The sequence below is a fragment of the Bos javanicus genome, chromosome 14, assembly GCF_032452875.1.
Source record: "Bos javanicus breed banteng chromosome 14, ARS-OSU_banteng_1.0, whole genome shotgun sequence".
NCBI lineage: Eukaryota > Metazoa > Chordata > Mammalia > Artiodactyla > Bovidae > Bos > Bos javanicus.
This window is the reverse complement of record NC_083881.1, coordinates 73,323,448-73,346,872: the sequence shown is the minus strand read 5'-3', so window position 1 is coordinate 73,346,872 and position 23,425 is coordinate 73,323,448. Positions and strand designations below refer to the sequence as shown.

Genomic DNA, 23,425 nt, shown 5'->3' with positions numbered 1-23,425 from the left:
CTTTTCTTTTTGGAGCTAGGCCTTACAATGATAAAATAAAGGTCTTTGACAGCCTGACTATTCCATTATTAAATGTAACATCCTTTCTGAAACAGAGAAACCCCCCAAAAGTCATGTGAAAAGAGGGCAGAATCATAAAAAATGTTGGGAACTCTTCAAACAATATTAGGAACCATATGTTATTCCTGAGAAATTTCAGTTAGGATAGTGCTAAGTGTGAGAATTATATGACTTGGAAAAATAGAGAAAACTGAGTGAACCATTCAGACACAAAGAAGAAATATTGCCACAAATAATTGTTCAATGTAAGCTTATTTTCTTAGCCCATGAAATGAAATTTCTGGTTGTTTATGAGAACTGGCTATTCTGTTGCCAGACTGGGCAGAGGCTGTCTGAATGTTTCTGTATGAATGAAAATCTCCTCTCCCAGGGGAAAAAAAGATAAGAGCATTTAGCAAAGCCTCTTAGGTTTCTGAATATTTCAGAAATGGCAGTCATTTGATATACTGAAAATACCCACTTCCCAAAGAAGTAAATCTAGATTCTCTGACTACATCTTGCACAACTAAACCTCTCTGGTTTTTGATTTCGCATAGTTTGTCTGGAGAAGGCAGGAATAGCTGAATGCTTCCTGGTTTCTTTAGCATAACCCAGCCCACTTGCAACACATGCCCAGAACTACCTCATTAGCCACTGGGATATAAGCCAAAACATAAGACTACAGTCAGTATAAGGGGAATTACTGGCAAGAGAGCTCTACACCAACTTAATACTGAATGCACTACTTTTCCAAGATCAGAAAATATTACACTAACAAGAGGTACCACTTCTCATCTCATTCAGATAAAAATTCATGGTTTTAATCTGCATCTTTTATCTAGAATAATTAGCTGTACCATAATAAAACGTGCAGCCTAGCTGCATATGTATGTGTGTGTGTGTGTATATATATATATGCTTTTGTTAATCTCTCTCTTATTATTTCCCGGATAGCTTTGACATTGTGAACCACAGACGATTTGGAGCCTGGCTTTGAAGGGAGGTGTTCTACAACACTTTTTTTCTTGTTTAAAGAAGTTTAATCTACAAGAGGTAATCTGAAAATGACGGGGGCAAAGAGGAAAAAGAAAAGCTTGCCCTGGAGCAAGATGCGTATCCCCCGTTGTGAAGACTTTAAACAGTGGTGTAGACGGCGGCTGCCTGTTTTGGAGTGGGCGACACATTACAGTCTGAAAGAAAGCTTGCTTCCGGATACTGTTTCTGGGATGATGCTGGCAGTTCAACAGGTAGCACAAGGTAATGTACTGCATTTGATTTTCCTGTTTTATACACAGTAGATATCACTTTGCTTTCTTGGAAGAGCATTGTGACCTAGGGTATACTAACAAAATTGACTTTAATTAGCTTTCGGAGAATAAACACACTGAATATCTGTGGAAGCACAAGTAGGAAGACACAAAAGTTTTCCTACTTGTCTTTTGCTTTCTTTCTTTTTGCTGTTTTTGAGAGATATTAAGCATCAAACCAATTTTTAATGGCATTGTATATTTGCAATGTTAAAATTCATACTATATGAGTAAAAGATCTGTAATTGTGGGACAATGAGTTTTTGCAGTTTGACCTTATTGAAAATTTTTCTACTTAGGCTGAATCCAGCTATAAAATATCACCTGGCTTGAACATATCATTTGTAAACCTAATTAGCAGCATACAGTGACCTGTTGTAACCTTGCGGGTTGCTATAAGCAAGGAATAGAGCTTTCTGTACATAAAGGAGGCTCTTGGCCAAGATCATTATTTGCAAAGAGAATCCTCTGTCCTTAGAGCTTACATTTTACTGTGCATGCCAATTTAATTCTGTATCACATTATGTACTGTTTATTTCTCAATTATAAATTTAAACTGATGAGAAGTCTGATTTTAACTTTCCCAAAGCTGTTTATAAATGATATTCTAGATTTAGATAGATGTTTCTCTGGGAAAAAACTATTAGATAATTGGTGTGCATGCGGTGTATCAGCGTGTGTTTGTGTGTGTGTGTGTGTCTGTGTTTTTTGTTTTCCTCAAAGATATATTCATTGTATTTTTAAAAACTAGTTCAGGTAATAGCTTCCTACCTTAAAGACATATTCATTGTATTTTTAAAAACTAGTTCAGGTAATAGCTTCCTACCTGTAGCAAGAAAAATCTCAAGATTTTTCAGCCTTGAGAATTTGTAAAATGTTCCTTGGCACAGACTCTTTAGATTTATATTTTTTTGCAGTTTTACTACCTCCTGGCTTGAACTATTTTTCATACCATTAAATTATATGCACTTTTCTAATTCTGTAGCTGGAACAAACTGGTTTGTGAGTTTGTGTTTTTAGTATGATTAGGAACATCTGCTCTGGTTGCTTTAAGATCTATAGTACTATCATACTTCCTGGGGTTCCATTTCCCTGAATAGTCTCATATTTTTAATGACCAGTTTGCTAAAAGCAAAGCATAGTAGTCTTTCATAAAAATGCAAAGTAAATAACACATTAGGCCATTTTTTAGGATTATTTTTATTCAATTTTAAATTCAAAGTGAGGCACTACCATGGACTTTGAAACTAAGATGATGAATTTACAAGAGCTTTTTCGCCAGGTAGTTTCAATATATTTTATGAATTTATTTTCTTTCATTTATTATAAAGTAAAAGAGAAATTATTTAAAAAAATTTGTTTTTTCATCTTTCTGAAATATCAGGTTAGTTAGAAAATTTGGGGATATGATAAAGATACCTGTGATATATTATTAGTATTTTCATTTATCTGTCTTTGGTAGTTGACTGTATGACTTTTCTTTGGGTATGGAAGTTGAGGTGTTTTGTTTAATGAGTCATGCATTTTACTGGTTATGAAGAAATATGTTGGCCAGCCCCCAACTGATGAGAAGCACAAAGCTTACTCAACTCTTGTGTCTTGGAAATTATGGATCTGGCTCTTGATTCTCCTAGAAGACTCCCAGTGATTGGGCAAGGAAGGCTACACTGCTAGAAAGAGCGTAAAGGTTTTTGTTGGTGTATGGAAAGACCAGTTCTGGACAGGAGTTGGTGATGGACAGGGAGGCCTGGCATGCTGCAGTCCTTGGGGTCGCTAAGAGTTGGACACGACTGAGCGACTGAACTGAACTGAATTCTTCCAAAAGTATTTTTTCTTTAAAAACAATTCTCAAACTTTCTCATGATTACCCACGATGGGTAAATATCATAAGCTACTATTTGTTGTAAGGGGCCTTGTGCTAAATCCCTTATGTGCAATATCTTCTCCTGTCCCAACAAAATCCTAAGTGACAGTGGTCCTCCATTTCCCACTTGAGAAAGTGGAAACTTACACAAGTAAATAATTTTCTCTGGACCTTATACTTGATAAGTGGTAGAGTCAGGACTTGATTGTAATGGTAACACTCAACATTTTATGCTTTATGCTCTACACTGCCAAAATAAGTAGACCTTTTCATAATTCCAGTCTTAGTAACAGAAGGCATTTCTTGGGAAAGGTGCAAATGTCCTTCCCTGTAAATTACCTTTGGGTTTGGGCTTCCTAGGTGGCGCTAGTGGTAAAGACCTAAGAGATGCAGTTTCGATCCCTGGGTTGGGAAGATCCCCTGGAGGAGGGCAGAGCAACCCATTCCATTATTCTGGCCAAGAGAATCCCATGGATAGAGGAGCCTACTTGTTTTTTTTTAAATTCTTCTTTCTCAATATATGCAATTAAAATTAAGGTTAATGGAAACTAAAATATGAGTCTTTTCTATATGTCAACTATCAAAGAGCCATTTTAAATTACTTTATTAAAGATTTCCCAATTGTTACATATAGATGCTTGTTAGTCAGCGTGTAGTATGCAGTATTTTCTGTGTTGACTGTACTCTCTCTAAAATCATTTCCTCTCTTGAGCTTTAGACATTGCTTTTCTGTTCACCTTCTACTACCTCTCTGGCCTTCTCTCATTATTAGCTTTTGCAGATTTTGCCTCCTCTATTGTTGTTCAGTCACTCAGTCGTGTCCAACTCTTTGCAACCCCAGGAACTGCAGTGCTCCAGGCTTCCCTGTCCTTCACCATCTCCTGGAGTTTGCTCAAACTCATGTCATTGTCAGTGATGCCATCCAACCATCTCATATGTCACTGCATCTCCTCTTGCCCTCAGTCTTTCCCAGCATGGCTCCTACTCTATCTACCCATTAAACACTAGCATCCTGGAGTTGATTCAAACCCTGGGCCTTCTCTGAAAATGCCTCAGGCTATTTCATCTGTGTAAGAGGCTCTAGCCATCATCACTGTACTTTCTTCTCAACCAGAGATCCATATATTCAACTAGACAAACCTAGAATTGCCTGAAAGCATTACAAATGCAGCGCTAGTCTTCTGGAAGAAACAAACTGAATGAACCCACCATCCTTACCAGAATTATAATAATAAATAATAACAGCTAATTTTTAGGCACAAAAGAACACTTGACATATATACAAAACCGAGGCTCACAGAGGATAAGTAATTGATTAAAGTTACATAGTAAGTGAGTTAGAAGTGACAGGATTTTAACCCAAGTAGTCAGGCTCCAGGGACTATGTGCTCCCCTTCCCACCAAGCTTTGTACTAGACTGCCTCTTATATAGTCTCAAGTCATTCTCAGCTCCTCCCTCTCTTTCGCTACTATACCTGCCAGGGTACAATCACCCACCAGGTCCTGGTGTTTCTGTTTCCTAAATATCTTTCCAACCAAGCAATCTCACTTCATGTCCCCTGCTACCGCCCTGGACCCCTAAACTATTGAAACCATAATCTTGTGGGTCTTCATTGTCTGTCTCCTCATGTAGGCCATTCCATGCTGTATCTAACCATATCAGTTCTACGTTCAGAATTCTTCCGTGACCCTCTGTTTCCACTGGGATAAAGCCCAATTCTTTAGAATAATCTGTTAGATCATTAAAAATCTGGGCCCCTTAATACAAAGGTCTACTCAAAGAGATCTTTCCTCTGAGAATCCCTGCCAATCTTCTGGAAAGATGTATCTCCTACTCCCTTTGTACTTTTTATGTATCTCTATGATTGGCCTTAACAGATTGTATTGTATTCTTTTGGTACAATTCTTTATGCACTGGTGGGTAAGCTTTGGAAAGAATGTTTTAATCTTTATACTCTCACCGGTTTATATATTACCTGGTGCATAGACACAGGTTTTCAGTAAATGTTTCTTGGAATCATTTGGAAGCAGTTTGCCTCCTAGAGACTTTTTTTATTTTACGGTATCTTGCTGCCACTCTCGGAAGGGAAATTTAAATTTATTTTTATATTTTAAAAATAAAAGTAATAAAGATACTGATAGTAAAAGATACATTAAAATATGAAAAATTAATTTCTTCCAATTCTCGTTACTTTTCTGAATTTATAAACTTGTAGCCCCCCAGACAAATATGATAAAAGGTTTACCTGCATTCCCTTTGTCCCCGTGTTTAATTTTTTCTCGAGCCAACATTAACCCATCTAGATGAAAATCTAGATGTCTGGCTTCTCTTGCAAAAGGGAAACAGATGGCCATAAGGGTCTTATGTTTCCATGTGGGAAAAATCTTTTGGCTCCCTCTGTAGACAGGGCATGTGCTTTAAATTTTGCCGCAGTCCCCATCATTCACACATCTGCTGCCACCCTTTCTCCTAGTTTCCCGCTAAGTGTGAATCTGTCTCCTCTGACAAGGCACTTGCTAACATGTTTTGTTGAAATGCCTTGAACTCCCTCTTGAATAAAATCTTTGAGAGGGAACTTCCAAGTGGCAATGTTGGTGATGGGCAGGGAGGCCTGGTGTGCGCAGCCCATGGGGTCGCAAAGAGCCGGACGCGACTGAGCGGCTGAAACGACTGACCCCAAGGTGGCGCTAGCAGCAAGGAACCTGCCTGCCAACGCAGGAGATGTGAGAGGCGCAGGTTCAATCCCTGGGTCGGGAAGATCCACTCAAGGTGGGCAGCCCACTCCAGTATTCATGCCTAGAAAATCCCATGTACAGGGGAGTCTGGCAGGCTACAGTCCATAGGGTCGCAAAGAGTCGGACATGACTGAAGCGACTTAGTGTGCAAGAGCATGCGTGGGCGTGCGCGCGCGCGCGCGCGCACACACACACACACACACACACACACACACACAAAGATTAGGTCCTTAAATCAACAGGAACTTCAGGTCTGTGAACCTGCGTCAATATATTTTAATATACTTCATTTCTTTATAATTCTATAATTCTCTATAATTCTATTTTCTTTTACTTATTTTAAGAAAGTATTCTGGAAAGGAGTTTATAGACTATACAAGATTGCTAAAGGGATCCCCAAAATATTTCCTCCCCAAGGTAAAAGCATAAAGGTAGATGTGCTCATTTTAATGAAAAAAAGAAAAGGAACTTTAGGTCATTCTTTCACCATGTTCAAATATTTCTTAGAAATGATTTGTGTGTTTTTTAAAATATTAAAAACATTGGGAGCACTCATCACTAACATCAGGTGAAAACCATTATAGCTGGCATGTACCAAAATGTTCTTTAATTGACATCTCGCTGCAGAATGTAGTTTGAGGATCAACAAACGTTCTAGAGAATGTCATTAATTTAAACATGTCACCGACATGGTTGGCAAGTTAAGCAGTATAAAACTCCTAGAGTATAAATACTTTAGTTCACATTCTACCCTGGATGACCTCTTGAGGGAAATTTTTTTTTTTTTTTCAAACTGAAAACTCAAGCATTGGGACAGGGTGGAGACCTAAAATGCATGACTTACCATATAAGTACCTAATACACTGAGGAGGAATATGAGAATGTTTTGACTTGCATTCCGTGGGATCACCTAGAATTTTTGTTGCCAAATCATGAAAGTTTTATGCTGCCATAGGGCTCTCTGATGTTCAAACCACAGTGTTCTGGGCCACAGACAAAGGATGGACGTTCCTTATAATAATGCAGAACTTGTGGCATTACTGGTACCAAAATATGTGGAAGCTGATCTTCTTTGTACTCCTGAGGGCAGCTTAGTGACATGTGGAACAGTAAGTGGAATTCCTGGAAGCATTCACTGTGAAAATTAAAGGCTTGTCTGAGAATTTTCCCTGCGTGGTTTCAGCCTTGAAGATTAAGAGACGTAGCATTAGCTACATATCTCTAACCTCTTAATCATTATAAACATGTAGATGATAATTTAGAGAAATTATAATGATTTGTTATATTTATTGAATGGTAACTATTCTCTTCTCTAAGAACAATGGCAGCCAAATATTGCTAAATAAATCTAAAGTATACTTGCCCTGGGGCTTCCCTTGTGGCTCAGCTGGTAAAGAATCTGCCTGCAATGCGGGAGACCTGGGTTGGGAAGATCGCCTGGAGAAGGGAAAGGCTACCCACTTCAGTATTCTGGCCTGGAGAATTCCAAGGACTGTATAGTCTATGGGGTCGCTAAGAGTCGGACATGACTGAGCAACTTTCATTCACTCACTCACTCATACTTTCCCTGACCTCCATAAAAATGTACCCAGGAGCAAGGAACACTGCTGGTTTTTCACTTCTCCATTTTCTCTCATCCCATGATGCATGCTCTCACCCAAAGCTTTGGGCTTCATCCAGCATTTCTGATTTTCTTTCTTTCTTAAATGTAAATTAATGATGATTTATGTGTTAAAAGGTTACTTTTATATTTCTGCAGTTAGAATAATACTCCCTGTAATATTTAGACCAGTTCACATGGAAGAACCAAGACTTTCCATTTTAGAGTGTTGAAAACTTGGGAAGGTTTGCAACAAAATAGATTGGCAGTGGTTGTGAAGATAAGGTATGTGGCCTATATAATAGTACAATATAAAATATAAAATACAAATTATCCTGTTTTTGCCAGCCAGGATCCATCCCTGCTTTTAGTAATTTTTGTAATTAATTACTTTTAGTAATAATACAAGAATTGTTCTTAGTAGTTCTTGGATTTGTTTTAAGGAACAACCCCCCTGCCCCTTCCATTTTTGGTATACACGGTTTAAGTGAGGTTCTAATTTTGGCTCTAGGCTGATCAGCAAAATAAGTATCCCTCAACCAGGATTCTCAATTTTGGGGACCCTTTGGAGCCAGCTTGGTGACAAAGAACATTGGTACCTGAGTCTCAACTCAAACTGGGAAATCAGATTTCCCAGGAGGAGTTCCCAGACATGGAGGACATTGTGATTCTTCTTTTTTCAATTGTCCCAGATCGTAATGTGGGACAGTGTTGACAGTTGCATCCAGACAGTTATTAGTCCAGGTGAAGACTTGTGGCTCATGTTGATAATGAGCACTGTTCCATTCACCAGGTCAGTTACTGGTTCAGTCGTGACGTTTTCTCCTCTAGGCACAAGAAGGGTTTACTATACCACAAACCAGTCATTTCTTATTGAAAAATGGTGATGGCAATACATGTCACCTGAGAGTGGCCCAGTCAGTCTGGATCTTGGAACATGTGCAGAACCTTTGAGGAAAAAAAGGAAAAGGCATCTTCCTTTGTGCTGGGACTACTGACAGTAAGGATGACATTCCTCTACATCTTCCCTCAGCTTCGAAAGCCTGGAAATGAAGCCAACACAGCAAAGGGAACAGTAGAGAGACACTGAGTCCTGATGATGGCTAGTACACTTCTGACTTTTCACTTGCACGTGCAAACACTTTGTTGTTAATTAGGTTTAAGTTGTGTTACTTCCAGTCACCTTAACTATGCATTTGAGTGTCATTCCAATTTAAATGTTACACAAATTGTCTTCAATTTTCTAAACCCATCAAGATAGATATATATACTTTATATTCATATTCATTTTCATGAGAAGAGGAGACTGAGGTTCAGAATTGGGTATCTTGCCCTCAGTACTGCTAAGAGAGACTGAAATATAAATCTACCAGGCTCCACCCCACATCCCTCGCTGTCTTCTGTTCTCCAGTTTGCCTTGAGTACAGCAGACATAACCTGAGCGGGACTAGGAATGACACTGAGAGGCACACTGCACATCAGCCCCTGAGTCTGCCCCATCCATGATGACATGTCAGCTTCCTTGATAAAATAAAACCCAGAGATTCTGGCTGAGAGGGGAGAGGAGTGTGGCAGGGGGAAGCAGTACCTACACCAGAGCTCCTGTTCTTTCCCTTGAAAACTGCTCAGGCCCCCTGCTTCCTCCTAAATGGACAATGTTTCTCCCCTCACCCTCTTTATCTGAGTATATTTTCGCATACTTAACCTGGGTTAGGTTAGTAGTTCTCAACCTTGCTTGCATATTTTAATCTCTTTTGGCACTTGAAAAAATACCCGTGCCCCAACCCTATCCCAGTTAAATAAAAATCTCTGAGAATTTAGGGCAAATCATTTAATGTTTTGCACCTCAGCTTCCTCAAGTGATGATAAAAATAAAGTAAAATGAGCAGCTAGGGTTGAGAACTATGGATTTTCAGAAAGTACTTGATAGATACCTTATTTTGCTTTCCCATGGTACCCTCACTTATCCACTTCACTAACACTGTCACGTTGTTTTTGATTTATATTTGACTTTTCTTCTAGGCTATTAGTTCTTTGAAGGTGTAGACTGTTTATAGTCTAGGTTGACCAATCGTTCTGGTTTTAGCGATAAACGTCCTGAGTCCTAAGAAATCCTTTCAGCTCCTATCAATGTATTTGGCACATAGTAGGTGCTCAAGTGTTTCTTGATGGTAAAAAAATCATAACTCAAATGATAGGATAGGGCTTACCTGTGCCCACTCTTTTGGTGGATACTCTTCTCCATAGACTTAATCTCTTACTGTTTCCAATATTTAAGCTCATAGATCTGTTGATCATGAAGCTTTTTGACCATGATAATTCTTTATTTTCACTCTTGTGAAATTTCATCTGTACAATATGTTACAGGATGAACCTATTGCCTTAACCTGTCTAATGATTAGAACCAATGATCTTTAACAGTACTTGTTTGTGAACCAAGAGAATGTATATCTATAGGAATTTTGTTTTCATACAGTTATATTTATTGGATAGATGCAAATTTACCCTGGGAGATCCATTCTTAATATCACTTAACCCTGAGCCCATTGATTCAGTGAACCAGACAGCTGATCACATTGTGGTTTATTAATAACAGTGCTAAGACCACCATAAACAGTTGCCAGAGGGAAATAATGTTTCTCATTACCCATACAATTTGTGTTCGATTTTTTAATATGTAATTCTTGGGAGAACCTACTACTACCTAATTATTTTGTTTTTAAGAATACTAATGTGTCTTCTAGGGTTCTTTATTCATTTCTATTTTTTAAAAGTACTTGAAAAAATACAGGCTTTTGCTATGTTTTTGGAAAGAGAGAACAAAAAGGCAATAATCTAGCCCACAAGGGCCTTGTTTTTCCCTGTCTCAAATTTGTACAAAAATATATGAGAATATGATCTTATTATTTCAACCTTGAGGATATTCTGGTGTGGGAATGCAAGGGTCGGAACATTTTCTTAACGAAAATTTGCAAAATATTAGTTTCAGCCACTTTCTGAGTAGCTTGTATAAATCCAGGGAGCTGCCAAATAATATTGTGTTTTTATTTGGAAAAATGAAGAATGTACAATCTTATCTAATAAGAATGACATGAAATTAATATTTGGTGATAAAAATTGGGTGAACATAGAGAAAAAAGTGACAGTCTTAAAAAAAAAAAACTGGCAAGACTTGAATAGCTAAAGATACCTGGTATTATAAGATTATAAGATACCACTTCAGCATTCTTGCCTTGAGAAGGCCATGAACTGTATGAAAAGATAAAAAGATATGACACTGAAAGATGAACAACACCCTCCTCAACCCCCACCAGCTCAGTAGGTGTCCAGTATACTACTAGAGAAGAGCGGAGAAATAGTTTCAGAAGTAATGAAGAGGCTGAGCCAAAGCAGAAATGACACCCAGTTGTGGATGTGTCTGGTAGTGAAAGCAAAGTCAGATGCTGTGAAAAACAATATTGCATAGGAAGTTGGAAACTTAGGTCCATGAATCACGGTAAATTAGAAGTGGTCAAACAGGAGATGGCAAGAGAGAACATCAACATTTTAGGAATCAGTGAACTAAAATGAATGGGAATGGGTGAATTTAAATCAGATGACCATCATATCTACTACTATGGGCATGAATCTCTTAGAAGAAATGGAGTAGCTTTCACATTCACAAAAGAGTCTGAGATTGAGTACTTCAGTGCAATCTCTAAAACAACAGATGATCTTGGTTCACTTCCAAGGCAAACCTCAATATCACAGTGGCCAAGTCTATACCCCAACCACTAATGCCAAAGAACCTAATATTGAGTGGTTTTATGATGACATACAAGACCTTCAGAAACTAACACCAAAAAAAAAAAAAAAAAGATGTCATTTTCAACATAGGGAACTGGAATACAAAAGTAGGAAGTCAAGAAATCCCTAGAGTAACAGGCAAATTTGGACTTGGAATACAGAATGAAGCAGGGCAAAGGCTAACAGAGTTTTGCCAAGAGAATGCACTGGTCATAGCAAATATTTCCCTCTTCCAGCAACCCAAGAGATGACTATACACAAGGACATCACCAGATAGTCAATACCAAAAACAAATTAATTGTATTCTTTGCAGCTGAAGATGGACACTCTACATAGTCAGCAAAAACAAGATTGAAAGCTAACTGTAGCTCAGATCATGAACTCTCTATTGCAAAATTCATACTTAAATTGAAGACAGTAGGGAAAACCACTAGGCCATTCAGGTATGACCTAAACGAAATTCCTTATGATTATACAGTTCAGTTCAGTTCAGTTCAGTTGCTCAGTTGTGTCTGACTCTCTGTGACCCCATGAATTGCAGCATGCCAGGCCTCCCTTTCCAACACCAACTTCTGGAGTTCACCCAAACTCATGTCCATCAAGTCGGTGATGCTATCCAGCCATCTCATCCTCTGTCGTCCCCTTCTCCTCCTGCCCCCACCCAACCCCTCCCAGCATCAGGGTCTTTTCCAATGTGTCAACTCTTCTCATGAGGTGGCCAAAGTACTGGAGTTTCAGCTTTAGCATCAGTCCTTCTAAGAACACCCAGGACTGGTCTCCTTTAGAATAGACTGGTTGGATATCCTTGCAGTCCAAGGGACTCTCAAGAGTCTTCTCCAACAACACAGTTCAAAAGCAAAAATTCTTCGGCGCTCAGCTTTCTTCACAGTCCAACTTTCACATCCATACATGACCACTGGAAAAACCATAGCCTTGACTAGATGGACCTTTGTTGGCAAAGTAATGTCTCTGCTTTTGAATATGCTATCTAGGTTGGTCATAACTTTCCTTCCAAGGAGTAAACATCTTTTAATTTCATGGCGGTAATCAGCATCTGCGGTGATTTTGGAGCCCCAGAAAATAAAGTCTGACACTGTTTCCACTGTTTCCCTATCTATTTGCCACGAAGTGATGGGACCAATGCCATGATCTTAGTTTTCTGAATGTTGAGCTTTAAGCCAACTTTTTCCCTCTCCTCTTTCACTTTCATCAAGGGGCTTTTTAGTTCCTCTTCACTTTCTGCCATAAGGGTGGTATCATCTGCATATCTGAGGTTATTGATATTTCTCCTGGCAATCTTGATTCCAGCTTGTGCTTCTTCCACCCCAGCATTTCTCATAATGTACTCTGCATATAAGTTAAATAAGCAGGGTGACAGTATACAACCTTGATGTACTCCTTTTCCTATTTGGAACCAGTCTGTTGTTCCATGTTCAGTTCTAGCTGTTGCTTCCTGACCTACATATAGGTTTCTCAAGAGGCAGATCAGGTGGTCTGGTATTCCTATCTCTTGAAAAATTTTCCAGTTTAATGTGATCCACACAGTCAAAGGCTTTGGCTTAGTCAAAATAAAGGAGAAATAGATTTTTTCTGGAACTCCCTTGCTTTTTCCATGATCCAGCGGATATTGGCAATTTGATCTCTGGTTCCTCTTCCTTTTCTAAAACTAGCTTGAACATCTGGAAGTTCACAGTTCACATATTGCTGAAGCCTGGCTTGGAGAATTTTACGGATTACTTTACTAGCATGTGAGATGAGTGCAATTGTGTGGTAGTTTGAGCATTCTTTGGCGTTGCCTTTCTTTGGGATTGGAATGAAACGGACCTTTTCCAGTCCTGTGGCCACTGCTGAGTTTTCCAAATTTGCTGGCATATTGAGTGCACCACTTTCACAGCATCATCTTTCAGGATTTGAAATACTTGAACTGAAATTCCATCACCTCCACTAGCTTTGTTCGTAGTGATGCTTTCTAAGGCCCACTTGACTTCACATTCCAGGATGTCTGGCTCTAGGTGAGTGATCACACCATCGTGATTATCTGGGTCATGAAGGTCTTTTTTGTACAGTTCTTCTGTGTATTCTTGCCACCTCTTCTTAATATCTTCTGCTTCTGTTAGGTCCATACCATTTCTGTCCTTTATCGAGCCCATCTTTGCATGAAATGTTCCCTTGGTATCTCTAATTTTCTTGAAGAGATCTCTAGTCTTTCCCATTCTGTTGTTTTCCTCTATGTCTTTGCATTGATTGCTGAGGAAGGCTTTCTTATCTCTCCTTGCTATTCTTTGGAACTCTGCATTCAGAAGCTTATATCTTTCCTTTTCTCCTTTCCTTTTCACTTCTCTTCTTTTCACAGCTATTTGTAAGGCCTCCCCAGACAGCCATTTTGCTTTGTTGCACTTCTTTTCCATGGGGATGGTCTTGATCCCTGTCTCCTGTACAATGTCACGAACCTCATTACATAGTTCATCAGGCACTCTATCTATCAGATCTAGTCCCTTAAATCTATCTCTCACTTCCACTGTATAATCATAAGGGATTTTATTTAGGTCATATCTGAATGATCTAGTGGTTTTCTCTACTTTTTTCAATTTAAGTCTGAATTTGGCAATAAGAAGTTGATGATCTGAGCCACAGTCAGCTCCCAGTCTTGTTTTTGCTGACTGTATAGAGCTTCTCCATCTTTGGCTGCAAAGAATATAGTCAATCTGATTTCAGTGTTGACCATCTGGTGATGTCCATGTGTAGAGTCTTCTCTTGTGTCGTTGGAAGAGGGTGTTTGCTATGACCAGTGCGTTCTCTTGGCAAAACTCTTAGCCTTTGCCCTGCTTCATTCTGTATTCCAAGGCCAAATTTGCCTGTTACCCCAGGTGTTTCTTGACTTCCTGCTTTTGCATTCCAGTCCCCTATAATGAAAAGGACATCTTTTTTGAGTGTTAGTTATAAAAGGTCTTGTAGGTCTTCATAGAACCAACCATTCAACTTCAGCTTCTTCAGCATTACTGGTTGAGGCATAGACTTGGATTACTGTGATATTGAATGATTTGCCTTGGAAACGAACAGAGATTATTCTGTTGTTTTTGGGATTGCACCCAAGTGCTGCATTTTGGACTCTTTTTTTGACCATGATGGCTACTCCATTTCTTCTAAGGGATTCCTGCCCGCAGTAGTAGATATAATGGTCATCTGAGTTAAATTCACCCATTCCAGTCCATTTTAGTTCGCTGATTCCTAGAATGTCGACATTCACTCTTGCCATCTCCTCTTTGACCACTTCCAATTTGCCTTGATTCATGGACCTAACATTCCAGGTTCCTATGCAATATTGCTCTTTACAGCATCGGACCTTGCTTCTATCACTAGTCACATCCACAACTGGGTATTGTTTTTGCTTTGGCTCCATCCCTTCATTCTTTCTGGAGTTATTTCTCCACTGATCTCTAGTAGCATATTGGGAACCTACCGACCTGGGGAGTTCTTCTTTCAGTATCCTGTCATTTTGCTTTTTCATACTGTTCATGGGGTTCTCAAGGCAAGAATACTGAAGTGGTTTGCCATTCCCTTCTCCAGTGGACAACATTCTGTCTGACCTCTCCACCATGACCCGCCTGTCTTGGGTGGCCCCACACGGCATGGCTTAGTTTCATTGAGCTAGACAAGGCTGTGGTCCTAGTGTGATTAGAATGAGTAGTTTTCTGTGATTATGGTTTCAGTGTGTCTGCCCTCTGATGCCTCTCACAACTTCTACTGTCTTACTTGGGTTTCTCTTACCTTGGACGTGGGGTATCTCTTCTCGGCTGCTCCAGCAAAGCTCAGCCGCTGCTCCTTACCTTGGATGAGGGGTATTTTCTCACAGCCGCTCCTCCTGACCTTTAACTTGGAGTAGCTCCTCTCGGCCCTCCTGCGCAGGCACAGCCACCGCTTCTTGGATGTCAGATTATACAGAGGAAGTGACAAATTGATGCAAGGGATAAGATCTTACAGAGTGCCTAAAGAACTATGGATTGAGGTTTGTACAGGAGGCAGTGATCAAAACCATCTCCAAGAAAAAGAAATGCAGAAAGGCAAAATGGTTGTCTCAGGAGGCCTGACAAGTAGCTGAGAAAAGAATAAAAGTGAAAAGCAAAAGAGAAAAGGAAAGATATACCCAACTGAATGCACAGTTCCAGGGAACAGCCAGGAGACATAAGAAAGCCTTCCTCAGTGATCAGTGCAAAGAAATAGAGGAAAACAATAGAATGGGAAAGACTAGAGAGCTCAAGAAAATTAGAGATACCAAGGAAACATTTCATGCAAAGATAGGCACAAAAAAGGACAGCAGCAGTATGGACTTAACATAAACAGAAGATATTAATAAGAGATGGCAAGAATACACAGAAGAACTGAACAAAAAAGGTCTTAAAGATCTAGATAACCACGATGGTGTGGTCACTCACCTAGAGCCAGACATCCTGGCGTGTGAAGTCAAGTGGGCCTTAGGAAGCATTACTACAAATAAAGCTAGTGGAGCTGTTAGAATTGCAGCTGAGCTATTTCAAATCCTAAAAGATGATACTATTAAAGTGCTGCACTCAATATGCCAGCAAGTTTGGAAAACTCAGTAGTGGCTATGGTACTAGAAAAGATCAGTTTTCATTCCAGTCCCAAAGAAAGGCAATGCTAACGAATGTTAAAGCTACTGTACAATTGTATTCAGTTCAAATGCCAGCTAAGTAATGCTCAAAATCCTTCAAGCTAGGCTTCAGCACTACGTGAACCGAGAAATTCCAGATGTACAAGCTAGATTTAGAAAAGGCAGAGGAACCAGAGATCAAATTGCCAACCTCTGTTGGATCATAGAAAAAGCAAGAGAGTTCCAGAAAAACATATTTTCCTGCTTCATTGACTACACTAATGTCTTTGACTGTGTGGATCACAACAAACAGTAAAAAATTCATAAAGAGATGGGAATACCAGACCACCTTACCTGTCTCCTGAGAAACCTTTATGCAGGTCAAAAAACAACAGTTAGAACCAGACATGGAATAACGAACTGATTCAAAACTGTGAAAGGAGTAGGTCAAAGGTTATGTAACTTATATGTCACCCTGCTTATTAAACTTGTATGCAGAGTACATCATGAGAAATGCTGGGCTGGATGAAGCACAAGCTGAAATCAAGATTGCCGGGAGAAATATAAACAACCTCAGATATGCAGATGACACCACCCCTATGGAAGAAAGTGAAGAGGAACTAAAGAGCCTCTTGAGGAAAGTGAAAGTGAAAGTGTAAAAGTTAGCTTAAAACTCAACATTTAGAAAACTAAGATCTCAGTATCCAGTCCCATCACCTCATGGCAAATAGATGGGGAAACAATGGAAACAGTGATAGACTATTTTCTTGGCCTTAACAATCACTACAGATGGTGACTGCAGTCATGAAATTAAAAAGATGCTTGCTCCTTGGAAGTAAAGCTATGATAAACTTAGCATATTAAAAAACAGAGACATCACTTTGCTAACGAAAGTTGGTTTAATCAAAGCTATGGTTTTCCTGTAGTATGTATGGATGTGAGAGTTGGGCTGTAAAGAAGGTTGAGCACTGAAGAATCGATTGTTTTGAACTGTGGTGCTGGGGAAGACTCTTGAGAGTCCTGTGGACTGCAAGATCAAATGAGTCAATCCTAAAGGAAGTCAGTCCTGAATATTCATTGGAAGGACTGATGCTGAAACTGAAGCTTTAATACTTTGGCCACCTGATGTGGAGAGCCAACTCATTGGGAAAGACCCTGGTTTGGGGAAAGATTGAAGGCAGTAGGAGAAAGAAACAACTGAGGATGAGATGACTGGATGGCATCATTGACTTGATGTACATGAGTTTGAGCAAACTCTGGGAGACAGTGAAGGACAGGGAAACCTTGCTTTCCTCTATGGCATCTCAAGGAGTCAGACATGTGAGTGACTGAATAACAACATGGTATTATATGAAATAGAATTTTAAGAAATCAAGTCCTACTAATCACTGTTTCTCTGGAGAGGATCTCAGGGGAACTGTATACACAGGTTACATTTAGGGACTACATCCCTCTTTATTAGCTGAATTATTGTTTAAAACATAGATCTAGTAAAGTTGGAGTGGAGTACAACAATTTAGGCCTGACATTGAAGAGCTATTAATATTTCTTTTTTTTTTCATAAAGCTGAGATTTGAATGTGCTTGTGGAAAGAAAGAGACATATCACAGTTAGTCTTGAGGCAGGTCCTGCTCTTTTATTATCACATCAGTAGCAAAATGGTTCAGTTCAGTTCAGTCACTCAGTCGTGTCCGACTCTTTCTGACCCCATGGACTGCAGCACACCAGGCTTCCCTGTCCATCACCAACTCCTGGAGCTTGCTCAAACTCATGTCCATCAAGTTAGTGATGCCATCCAACCATCTCATCCCTGTCGTCTCCTTCTCCTCCCACCTTGAATCTTTCCCAGCACCAGGGTCTTTTCCAATGAGTCAGTTCTTCGCATCAGGTGGCCAAAGTATTGGAATTTCAACTTTAGTATCAGTTCTTCCAATGAATATTCAGGACTGATTTCCTTTAGGATGGACTGGTTGGATCTCCTTGCAGTCCAAGGGACTCACAAGAGTCTTCTCCAACACCACAGTTCAAAAGCATCAATTCTTCAGTGCTCATCTTTCTTTATGGTCCAACTCTCACATCCATACATGACTACTGTAAAAACCATAGCCTTGACTAGACAGACCTTTGTTGACAAAGTAATGTCTCTGCTTTTTAATATGCTATCTAGATTGGTCTCAGCTTTTCTTCCAAGGAGCAAAATAGTAGAAAAAATAGCAAAAATACATATATGGGTGGACATGGCTTTTCCCATCATGAAATGCGTCTCCTTCAGACTGTCCTACTTTGACCCTCCAATCTGCAGCCCTCCTCTTGGATAGAGGAAGTGGGAGGTGGTGGAGAGGAATCTGAGGACCTGTGCTTTGCCACTTGATCTGAGGTGGTGGCACTGTCACTATCCTAGAGAGATGTGGATGGAATCCAGATATTTGAGAAGGTGGAATTGAGGTCAGATGCAGGGAGGTTAGCAGAAGCATACAAACTCACAAAGCCTGTGAGTATAAAGTTTAGTACCTGGGTGTCAACCGGTGGGGACCAGGACCTGAAAGGTCAAACTAGAAAAAAATGTCAGAAGCTCAGTCAAAGTGTAAGAACAACTCAGAATTAGTACCTGGCTCCAAGATTCTGGGTGAAAAAGGTCTAGATTGCATAGTCTTTTCTAATTCCTACCAGCATATGCTGTTGCTGCTGCTGCTAAGTCGCTTCAGTCATGTCCGACTCTGTGCGACCCCATAAACAGCAGCCCACCAGGCTCCCCTGTCCCTGAGATTCTCCAGGCAAGAACACTGGAGTGGGTTGCCATTTTCTTCTCCAGTGCATAATAGTGAAAAGTGAAAGTGAAGTCGCTCAGTTGTGTCCGACTCCTTGCGACCCCATGGACTGCAGCCTACCAGGCTCCTCCATCCATGGGATTTGCCAGGCAAGAGTACTAGAGTGGGTTGCCATTGCCTTCTCCGACCAGCATATGAGCAGGCCTCAAATTTCGGTATGTGGGACTGAGTCCACAGGAGTCAGTGAGAAGATGCACCTACCTACGAAGAGATATGAAAGGGCAGGAGACATTATCTAGCAGTCAGTGTAAAGTTGGGAGGAAAGTTCTTATCCTTTGCTGATCTCTGGCCTAGTGAGTGGTTTAGAGGGGTGTTATATAAACGTGGTCTTCAAAAAAAAAAATCCACTAAAATATGCCTTAAGGCCATTCCTGTTCAACTTTACTTGGATAGAGTATTCAAGGGGAAAGAGTATTAGGACCTCTGAGAAGCCTTGATATCCCCAGTCACGCTCTGCCCTCTGTGATCAGTACCTCCTAAAAAATTAGCATTCAACACCTTTGAGCTGGTGCTGGTTTCTGCAATGAACTGCTCACTAACTTCATTTCCTGACCTCTTTATAACCTTCTGAACCATTTAACCTTGCTTGTGCCTTCATTCACCTGATAATCAAGGCTTTTCTTTGCTTTGTTCCTTTATTTTTCTTCTCATAGCCTTCATAGCTTTGGATAAGTGTATCATTTTATTCCTGGGCCTGTTCCTGTGTTTATCAGCACTCCATGAAAGAGATGCTAGTACTTTGCTTGACACACTAGTTTACTTATAAATGGAATTGATTCTTATTCAGTTCAATTCAGTTTAGTTCAGTCATTCAGTCGTGTCCGACTCTTTGCGACCCCATGAATCTCAGCACGCCAGGCCTCCCTATCCATCACCAACACCCGGAGTTCACTCAAACTCATGTCCATCTAGTTGGTGATGCCATCCAGCCATCTCATCCTCTGTTGTCCCCTTCTCCTCCTGCCCCCAATCCCTCCCAGCATCAGAGTCTTTTCCAATGAGTCAACTATTATCTGTTGCCTTACTAATATATCTCACAATATAATTGGAGACCTGGACAAAAAAGCAGGTTTTTAGAATAATTTTGGTACGCCGTATGAATGAAGAATGTACAAGGTACAGCAATAGCACTGATAACATTATCATCTCTTCCTAGAGTGGCGATGAGATTGGAAGTCAAGAGGAAATTATACTTTAACTGAATCTTGAAGGGTAATACGAGTTTTCTAGGTAGCTCACAGATGCAGGGCACTGTAGAAAGAAGAAACATATGCAGTGATAAGAAGAATAAAAGAGCATAGTTTGTTTAAATACTTGTCAATAACCCCACTTGGTAGGAGTTGTAGCTGGAGAGGTTAGCAGAGTCCAGATCATAAAAGTCTTATTGAATAACATGGAAAAAGTGTTTAGGCTTATTTTCCATGAGGACATTAGTGGATCTTGAGGGATGACAGGGGGTGACAAAGGTTTGTATTATAAAAAAATTAGTCTGGCATCAGCTTATATTACATACTTGACAGAGGCAAGAGACTAGTTAGGAAAGACTGTTTAGGAGAAATCTTGTTCTGTGGTTGGAACAGAGAAAGGCAGGAGTAGCAGCAGTGGGAGAGAAAAATCCACCAGTTTTAAATGGAATAGCTAAGGTGATCAATGTACTCAGGGATGTGAGGGTGAAAAAGAAAAAGCATGTTTTTGATAACTTCTAGGTTTCTGAATCGGGTGACTAGCTGGGTGACAGTGTGATTTTCTGAGATAGAGGTTATGTGAACAGGGAATCAGCTACATTTTGTGTTTGTATTTAATGCTATACTGTTTTGTTGTGGTGGTGGAATTTATGGTGGATGGGATCAAGATAAATAATTAATAAGCAATTTTCATTTGGGGTTTGTTATATGAGTGCCCGTGGGATTTCTAGTTGATATACCTCTGGATCTAGAGTTTAGGAGAATATTATTAAGATATTTGAATTAACCATGATTATCCCATCCAATCCCATGACATCAATCATGCATGGATGGTCCTCTAGAATAAACAGTGGAATCAGAATGGAAGAAACCTTAGGAAACAGTGATATTTAAATGGATGAGAAGCTAGCAAAGGGGAATGTGGTCCATGAATATCATGGTGCTCTGGGAGTCAATGGATAAGAGCTTTAAGAAGGGTATAGTTGACAGGGTAAGTTATATCAATGAAACACAGAGCCCCCAGGATGAAAGGAATAATATTTAGAAGCCAAAAAAATGTGACAGTCAACAAAAGAGCCCTAGAAAATATTCTTAATGACAAAATCAATTTTATCAGAACAAAGTGCCTCACAGCTCTTTAGGAACATGGGCAACCTGTGGAAAAATCTTGTAAAAATTCTGTCCATGTTTTAACCCACACAATTGTAATCCTCCAGTAAAAGTTTCTATGATCATATCTCTCACAGCTTCTTCATTTTTAAAGTTTGACTACACTGATCATTCTAGAAACTGAACATAAATTGTTTAATGTTGGATAATGTTTGTTTCAGGCAAGGACCTTACAGTTCATATTTAATGTTCCTTTAATTCTCTCATGGAATTTAATAAGTGGATTTGGTTTCATAGTAGAGCTGTTAAGGCTTCCCTGGTGGCTCAGGCGGTAAAGAATCTGTCTGCAATGCAGGAGACCTGGGTTCAGTCTTGGGTTTGGGAAGATCCCCTAGAGAAGGGAATGGCTGCCCACTCAAATTTTCTTGCCTGGAGAATTCCATGGACAGAGGAGCCTGGTGAGCTACAGTCCATGGGATCACAAAGAGTCAGATACGACTGAGTGACTAACAATTTCACTTTCCAGTATTCTTGCCTAGAAAATTCCATGGACAGAGGAGCCTGCCAGGCTGCAGTCTGTGGGATTGCAAAGTGTAGGATATGACTGAGCATACACACACACACACACACACACACACAATTCGTGTATAAAACATATCACATTTATTTTTACATGCTCAATATATATCTTGTTTAGTCCTGCATCTCCATTTGCATGTGCCTCTTCCAAGACCAACTGTCTTCACATGATCATATATTTTTGTAAAATTTCCAAAGATATTTTAACAGAAATTAGTAAGACCACTGTCTTGTCCCAACTCACCTTCCCTTGAGTCATGGCTGTAGGTATGTATATTTTTAAATTATGAATGTATGATAACCCATTTACAGGATACTTGCAGAATACAGAACAAAGTTGCATATTGTTCCTATATATATATATAAAAGTGATTTCCCTGGTGGCTCAGTTGGTAAAGAATCTGTCTGCAATGCCGGAGACCCAGGCTTGATCCCTGAGTCAGGAAGATCCCCTGGAGAAGGGAATGGCAACCCACTCCAGTATTCTTGCCTGGGAAATCCCATGGACAGAGGAGACTGGCAGGCTACATACAGTTTATTAGGTCGACATGACTGGGCGACTGACACTCACTTCACTATATATTACAATTATTTTTCTAAGTAGATAAGATTTTTAGTTGGAGTTTAAATATCAAATTCTCAAAAATTAATAGAATGAATAGACAGAAAAGTAGAGGATATAGTAGACCTGAAAAGCACTATGGACCAATTCAACATAATTAAGATTTATACAATTTTCACACAACAGCAGGATACAAATTCCATTCAAGTTCCCATACACTATAAACCAGGAGACACTGGAACATACCCAGGGATGTAAAAATGTAAAACAACATGCAAAAGTTTCATGGCCTAAAGGTAATGAAATCATACAGAGTCTGTTCTCTTATTACTGTGGAATTATATTAGCAAACGATATTAAGAGATATTTGAAATAAGAGGCATATTTTCAAGTGCCATGTGATACTTACCAAGAGAGATCTTTGACATACTTATTGAAAGCCTCAATAAAGTTAAAAGATTGAAAAAATACAGAGGGTGATTGCAGAGTAGAAAGCATTTAAATGAGAAATTAGTATCAAAATGAGAAATTAACATAGCAGATACTTAAAATCCCCATATATTTGGAAATCAAGTGTCCACTTTTAAATGACGGATGTATCTAAGAGCCATAACAAGGAAAATTAGAAAATATTTGTAATGGAATAAAAATGAAAAGAGAATTTATCAGAATTTGTTGCATGCAGCTGAAGCTGCTCAATGCAAATAAATATAAGGTGGCATCTTGAATAAGGTATAAAAACAAATAATGGCTACTAGCATAAAATTTTGTGAAATTTGAAAAAAATCAATACTTTAGTTAATAATATTGTGTCATATTAATTTCTTATTTTTTTTTTTTACAACATGGTGTTCCTTTATATTCTCAGAATTGGGTTAGAAGTTTCAAGACTCATCAAATATTTTTTTTTCAAAAATCACTAAAATAATAAGGTTTCTAGACTTCTAGCAGTCATACTAGATATCAGAATAAACGGAATTATATGCAAGTTTTGAATGACTATAAATTAGAAATCTAGCATTATATTCATACTTAGTCAAACAAGTAGAACCAAAATGTCATACATTTTTTAGCTAAGCAAAAATTCATGTTTTCTAAAATATATATATTATACATCTATCTATCTATATATGTATATAAAAGCTTTTCTACTACACATGATAAAGGCTTTAGAAAGAACAACAATAAAAAAAAGAGACAGAGATTGGAAAACATAAACTG

The 23,425-nt window shown here is 39.2% G+C and overlaps 1 protein-coding gene across 2 annotated transcripts in view; it reads left to right on the top strand.

Annotated features, from left to right (window-relative positions):
• SLC26A7 (solute carrier family 26 member 7) overlaps positions 1 to 23,425 on the top strand; it is a 180,511-nt gene that overhangs the window by 26,094 nt on the left and 130,992 nt on the right. The window contains exons 1-2 of one of the 2 annotated variants that reach the window (XM_061439399.1): positions 385 to 820; positions 994 to 1,296. In XM_061439399.1, the coding sequence (XP_061295383.1) occupies positions 1,104 to 1,296 (193 nt within the window). In that variant the 5' untranslated portion in view covers positions 385 to 820; positions 994 to 1,103. Of the gene's footprint in view, positions 1 to 384; positions 821 to 993; positions 1,297 to 23,425 lie in introns of those variants that run through there. The other variant, XM_061439400.1, reaches the window with a different exon arrangement.